The following is a 6,290-nucleotide window of genomic DNA, read 5'->3' on the forward strand; positions in this document are numbered from 1 at the left end:
TTCACTCCAACCGGGAAGACCTCACAGTCCCATGCGTGATGCCCAGTGTCACCACAACGTGTACACCATAGCGTCTTCATCCTCGGGCAAGGGGAGCAGTTCAACGTACCATCCGAGTGAATACCCCCACAAGAGATACACTCCAGATTACAACTGTGGCCATGAGATGACGTGTTCAAGCCCAGCGTCCAACGGTACTCCAACAGAATGCACTGACAAAAAGGACAAAATCATCATCATCACCTGCACCTCTACCAACCCTCCCTCCTACATCTTTCCTCAGATGCCCCAGCTGCCCACAGAGGTTACACCTACGACGGTCGCGCTGCAGTAACGGGCAATCCTTCATCAGATGGCCCTCCTTAAAACACGCATTACATCTCCTACCAAAGCACCTCCCACTGTGGTCATCCGAACCACATATCGAACACGCCTCCACGTGATGCTTAAAGCCTGGGAAATTCTTGTCACCATGACTGCTAATCTTGATCTCCTCAGCCGACCTCGCCTCCTCCTCAACATTACCATCATTCTCCGAGTAATACCTAGTAGGTGGCACCGCCCGCCACTTCCCTTGATATTTGATCCCGTGCTCCCTCTCCCGCAATCTGCCATCAATACCCCCATCCCCTTGTGAGTCCTCAAAGAACAACGGCGCTCCAACAACCTCATCCTCCACCGAACCAGCAGCAGCAGTGGTCGTCGTACTACACGTAGAGGAATCTCCGGACTCTACCACCCGAACAGTATCTTTATTCTCTCGCCTCCTCTTCCCTTTGCCTTTCTTATCAAGACTCTTCCTACTCCTCTTCACCCCCTTCTTCCCCTCAGCCATGACCATCTTCTTAGCCTCGCTCTCCTTCTCTCTCACTACACCCTTACCGCGACGTGGAGCCATAACAGTTCTATAGAAAACAACTTCGACCGATATGAACCTCCTCCTCCCCCCTCCACAACACAACCCGCCATCAACTCTACCACCACCATTATAACAATAGTACTCTCGAGAAACCCCTCAACAAGTTGTAGGATTAGGGAAAGGTGTGGTATCAGTATACGGAAACGAACAAGGCATATGCGGAGATTTCAGTGCTATAGCATAACAATAATACAGCCTACAGTTCATCTACCAGTCCAATTTCCGCCTCTTCCTCTGAGGCATGTTAGTCCGCATCAGCCGGCCCTGAGGGATGTTCAGCGTAGTCTTAGCCCACTCCTCACATACATCTCGGCACTCTGCCTTCGCCCTTTGACACTAACATGACAAAACCAAAACTACCACACAAGGGGTAGTCCGCAGTCCCCATCACTCACCGAAACCCGAGAGTTACCAATGATCTCGATATACAGCTTGCGGCACCCTGGTGGAACCTGACCAAGGGAGGCAGTGACCAACACCTAAACAGTAGAGCCCTCACATATGCATTCTTCTGATAGAACTGCCCTTTGATCTGCAGGCGACAACCCGTCCGTTCCTCTATCCCTCCTCGTAGCTCCCTGACACCCTCCATCACTATACATCACTACCAACACCCCATCCCACTACCTATTAGAGACCTTCGCTCGGGCCAACTGAGGGTAATCATTGATCTCAAACTCCTCCACAACCTCATCTGCTGCCGCTTTAGTCCTTGCCACCTACCACCAACCATACCACTCCTCTCCCACTTCCTCCTCCCTTACCTGAATGTCCCCCACACTAGCAGCTGCCGCAGCCAACTGCTCAGCAAAGCTCTCCCTATCCCCACCCAACAGGGCCAATGCAGAGTTACTAGCACCTATGCACAAACCCTAGTCACCTCGCCGAGACCCCCACCGCTACCTTGGGCCGCCACAGCTACTATACTAGAGGCGTTCCCTCCATTACGTATCACCGGTGCCTACCAAATGAACCATAACCCTCTCCATCCTCACTCCTCCCATCCTACCTCCTTAGGTGGAGGCGCTTTATAGTTCCGAGCCGCAGCCACAGCAGCTTGGGCCTCATTCGAAACGATATTCTTCGCTGAAGGCGCTGCCGGCGGCGGCGGTGCCTACCAACAACAATCCCAACCCCCCCACAGACCACCCATTCTACCTTCTTTTTAGCGCCCGGTGGAGGAGGCCCCTTTGGCAAGGGTGGCGCCGCCTTCTTAGGTGGAGGCCCTGGAGGCGGCGGAGGCTTTCGAGCTTGCCCCGGCGGAGGCGGGCCAGGCGGCGGAGCTGGCTTTACACCTACTACCACTCCTCTTATCCAACCCCCACCAACTCCTCCCATTACCAGTCGAACCAGCAGAGGGTTGCTGCTTGTGCTGTGATTGCACACCAGCCTTAGCAGCTGCACTCGCCGCAGCCTGAGCGGCCGTCATCGACCGTCCAGCTTCCTCCTCTTTCTTCAACTTGTCAAGCCTCGTTCCGTCCGCCTACACACCACATATCCTCTCAGCCCACCCTAGGTAGTACCGCACCTCCGCCTTCGCCTTGTCCATCTCAACCTTCCTCTGCTGTTGATTCCGCGACAGCTCGCTACTCTCAAACGTAAACCCTCGACCACCAAAGCCTCCCCTCTTCTTCGCGACCAGTCCCGCCGAGATCGACACCTACCACGAGCACTCCTCCCCAACACCCTATATAGCCCAAAGCCTGCTCACCTGGTTGTTCTGAGCTAGAGTCACAAGGTCGGCAGGCACCTCCTGTGAGGCAGCCTTGAGGACCTACCATACCACTCCTTTCCAACATCACACCACCATAACTCTTTCTACCTCTACAAGCTCACTAGCATACTCCCCCTCAGTGCTAGAGTTGATAAGCGTATATGCGAATCCAACATTGCCAGCCCTTCCTGTTCGGCCAACCCTATGGACCTGACCAACACCATCATACTCCTCATCCCTACTACTACTGCTGCTGCCTCTCCCCCCTACATAGTCCTCAGCATGGTCAGGAGGCGTATAGTTGATAACACATATACAATGCTTAACATCCAAGCCTCTCGCCGCCACTGAGGTCGCCAGAAGGATATTGGCCGGTGGCGGCTTCCTCTTCTTGAAGTCGTCGATCGTTCCTGGCAGGTAACACACAATGTATCTTTAGAGTGCCGATAGCAACAGCAAAGGTTCAAAACCGAAATTCAACCTTCCACTCGGCCCTCAAGAGCTGCAGAAAAACGTCTGCGGTAAGACGCCTCCGCGATGAATTTCCCGATGATTTTCCCCACTGAAATCATAATCACATATATCAGCACTGATATCAACACGAAAGCAAACCTCTGATAATGAGTTGCCGAGCAAGAGACCCTCACCCACCATCTCTATCCTGCTGGTCCTGCCCTCCATGCAGCGTTAGACAGGCATAACCATAATCCAACAACCTCATATACCTATCCACCATCACATCACCCAGCTACTGTAACCGTCGCCCTACATTCCATCAACATCATCCTGTTTGGTAAAGAACACCAGAATGCTCCCATGGTCCGCCCACTCCCCCAAGAGCTTCAACAGGTTATTGAAACGCTCCTCTTCATCTCGGACGACCACCACTTTCTGCTTCACCTAACCATACCGCAACACTCCCATCTCCCCTTCCTCCCTCCTTCCTACATTGGTAGCAGCCGAGCCAGAGTCGCCTATGACCACCTCAACAGGCTTGTACAGACTCTGACGGGCCAAGCCTTCGACGTGTGGGGGGAATGTCGCTGAAAACATACACGTCTGCCTCGCCGGATTGATATTTCTCAGCACCTGCCACCACAAACTCAATAGACCAGCAGGGAGAGCGAGCCGTTTCTCACCATAGAGATCTGAGGTTCGAATCCCATGTCGAACATCCTATCAGCTTCATCCAAAGTCACCGTACTAACTCTCCGTAAATTCGTCACTTTACCATTACTCAGCGTCAAGACCTATCAAAGCTACTCTTCCCCTTTGCACCAACAACTTCTATAACTACATCTATCAATCTCCCCGGAGTAGCCACCAGGATGTGACAACCCGCCTTCAACTTGCTCAGCTGAGGACCCATAATACCACCTCCATACGCACACGCACATCTGACACATTTTTATGCAACTCACGCGACTGCAATTAATATCACAATTACTACTTCAAATTAACTGCATGGCAAAGCGCTTCCGCCTGCTCGTTGATCTGCAAGGCGAGCTCTCTGGTCGGGGCTATCACCAACCCAATCGGGCCCTCGTTGAAAAACAGCGGAGGCTGACCACAACATCAACAACTCCCTCCCGTCCACACTCAGCGTGCTACCTGCGCCATCACATGCCGGACCATAGGAAGGAGGTAAGCTAGAGTCTTCCCGCTGCCCGTAGGGGCTATTGCTATCACATCCCTGCCACACAGTAGGGCAGGGATAGCCTGCATTTGGATGGGGAAAGGAGTGGTAATGCCCTGACAATCAACTACCTACTCAACCACGACCTCCTTCAAGCCTCACCTTCCTATCCAGCATACGCAGAATTCGAACATCCAAGCCTGCCATAGCGAACGACTTTATGGGTCGAGGGCACTAAAGAGGATGTCGCACTACCATTACCACCACCACCGAATACCCCTCCTTACGTGCTTCCCCCTAACTCTGATATCCCCATTACTCTGTCGTAGCTGCGCCACCTCATGCTCCGGCATATTGGAAATCTCCCGAACCTGAAGACCACGTCGAGCCACATAGGGCTATCACAGACCTCACCTGCTTATACAGGTTCTTCTTGATAGGATAATACTCGATCTTACTGTGGTCCACCGGGGGCAACTCTTTCTTACTCACGAATTGCTTTGCCAATTCGAAATAGCTCATTCGGCTGATATCGTCCTACCACTCCGACATCAACAGTCTAGAATGCCACCCTAGAAAGTACCTCTTTGATTTCCGGTTTCACTACGATGGCGGTTTTGTTCTTTTCCGACTCCCCTTCAACCACCTTCTCGGCTCCCTCATGTTCATCATCATCGTCGCTGTCTTCATCCGACGAGGAAGAGGTATCCTCCTGAAAACAATTGCGAAAAATTGACCGACCGAGGATCGAACCGGCGACCTTCCACATGAAAGGCTACTACATTATCATCCGCAGCATCATGCTCCTCATCATAAAACACTTCCGGTTTCGCTGGCGCTAATTCCTCTTCCTTCTCAAACACCGGCGCAAATATTTCCTTCACATTCTCACCTGCCAACACCGCGTCCTCTCCCATCACTACCCAGCCAAACCTCCCTACTTTCCTTTTGCGATTCTTTCATAGCCTTCCGGAAGGCTTCATAATAAGCATCATCATCATCATCATCATCCTCCTCTTCCTCCTGCTCCTTATGTTCTACCACTTCCTCCTCTTCCTTCTTCACCACCGCTCCTTCTCCCTTCGACTTCTCCTCTTCCGCCTTCGTAAGTTTCTCGATTTCGTCCAAGTCTATAGTGTTATTCCTACAACCCAGCTATCACTACACCCACATCCCTTCATGTACTACTGCATAGCTGCATCCATCACAGAAAGGCCCGCTGCTGCCGCCTTAGCCGCCGCCACAGCGCCTCCTCCAACGGTGGCACCAGTCTTCGCAGTGAGCTCGTCCATAAACCTGATACCCTCGACGTGGACATAAAGTGGGAGTAATAGCAGTACTTATCGAGAGCATCTTCCTCCTCCTCCCCCTCTTCCTCTTGCTTCGTCGTCGAAGCCTTGGCTCGGCCCTGGATACCCTCCATTCGGAGGATACTGCTAGCCACCGACCCAACCGCGTCCAGGCCGAACACCACAGGCTTCTTGGAGTCTTCTTCGTCTATTTCCAATTCATCATCTTGCCAAGGCTGCAATACCTGATCCCAAACCTATGTAGTCAACCACTTGTATATAATCCCATTCTCACCACTTTCTTTTCTTGACCAAGAGGGTCCTTAATAACAGCTCCCTTAAGCAGTTGCATGAGACGCTTTCGCCTCTCCTCCCTCTTATCAGTCACGTTGGCCGCCTCCGTAGAGGGTGATGAATCCCTAGGTTTCTCTGAAATGCCCAAGTCACCCCAGGTGTTCCGAACGGCCACTACCTCCGCTGGCAGACCGGGTCCCAACCGCCTTGGTACTCCCTTCCTCAGACGATCGAGATGGTGATCCCTTAGCAGACTTATCCGTATTTTCGACAGATTTGTGGTCTGCGATATCCTTCTCAGAAGATCGACGGCGTTCACGACGACTGTGCCGAGGCCGACTGCTCCCACGATCTTCCTCGTCCCGGTCCTGACCACTCGGGTACTGCCTAGATGCTAACGGCTACTGTATCCAAGACTACCTTCTTCTCGCGACTGCT

At 52.5% G+C, this 6,290-nt stretch overlaps 2 protein-coding genes across 2 annotated transcripts in view; both read right to left on the reverse strand.

The window, feature by feature from the left end:
* The window catches only part of Pmar_PMAR024488 (conserved hypothetical protein), a gene marked incomplete at both ends in the record, with an annotated part of 5,060 nt that extends 4,162 nt beyond the window's left edge, over positions 1-898 (reverse strand). The window contains 3 exons of the mRNA XM_002767247.1: positions 152-212; positions 244-383; positions 504-898. Of these exons, the coding sequence (XP_002767293.1) occupies positions 152-212; positions 244-383; positions 504-898 (596 nt within the window). The remainder of the gene's footprint in view (positions 1-151; positions 213-243; positions 384-503) is intronic.
* Positions 899-1,126: 228 nt separating this feature from the next.
* Positions 1,127-6,290, reverse strand: part of Pmar_PMAR024489 (RNA helicase-1, putative) — a gene marked incomplete at both ends in the record, with an annotated part of 5,477 nt that continues 313 nt past the window's right edge. Inside the window, 29 exons of the mRNA XM_002767248.1 lie at positions 1,127-1,255; positions 1,315-1,371; positions 1,419-1,497; positions 1,547-1,638; positions 1,684-1,778; positions 1,823-1,880; positions 1,929-2,033; positions 2,078-2,214; positions 2,261-2,402; positions 2,448-2,579; positions 2,631-2,693; positions 2,742-2,843; positions 2,904-3,043; positions 3,285-3,358; positions 3,403-3,533; positions 3,582-3,722; positions 3,773-3,883; positions 3,931-4,030; positions 4,084-4,196; positions 4,245-4,385; positions 4,432-4,503; positions 4,557-4,640; positions 4,684-4,806; positions 4,853-4,981; positions 5,052-5,161; positions 5,211-5,413; positions 5,458-5,565; positions 5,610-5,803; positions 5,854-6,220. Of these exons, the coding sequence (XP_002767294.1) occupies positions 1,127-1,255; positions 1,315-1,371; positions 1,419-1,497; positions 1,547-1,638; positions 1,684-1,778; positions 1,823-1,880; positions 1,929-2,033; positions 2,078-2,214; positions 2,261-2,402; positions 2,448-2,579; positions 2,631-2,693; positions 2,742-2,843; positions 2,904-3,043; positions 3,285-3,358; positions 3,403-3,533; positions 3,582-3,722; positions 3,773-3,883; positions 3,931-4,030; positions 4,084-4,196; positions 4,245-4,385; positions 4,432-4,503; positions 4,557-4,640; positions 4,684-4,806; positions 4,853-4,981; positions 5,052-5,161; positions 5,211-5,413; positions 5,458-5,565; positions 5,610-5,803; positions 5,854-6,220 (3,532 nt within the window). The remainder of the gene's footprint in view (positions 1,256-1,314; positions 1,372-1,418; positions 1,498-1,546; positions 1,639-1,683; positions 1,779-1,822; positions 1,881-1,928; positions 2,034-2,077; positions 2,215-2,260; positions 2,403-2,447; positions 2,580-2,630; positions 2,694-2,741; positions 2,844-2,903; positions 3,044-3,284; positions 3,359-3,402; positions 3,534-3,581; positions 3,723-3,772; positions 3,884-3,930; positions 4,031-4,083; positions 4,197-4,244; positions 4,386-4,431; positions 4,504-4,556; positions 4,641-4,683; positions 4,807-4,852; positions 4,982-5,051; positions 5,162-5,210; positions 5,414-5,457; positions 5,566-5,609; positions 5,804-5,853; positions 6,221-6,290) is intronic.

The sequence above is a fragment of the Perkinsus marinus genome, assembly GCF_000006405.1.
Source record: "Perkinsus marinus ATCC 50983 genomic scaffold scf_1104296970858, whole genome shotgun sequence".
Lineage (NCBI taxonomy): Eukaryota > Perkinsozoa > Perkinsida > Perkinsidae > Perkinsus > Perkinsus marinus.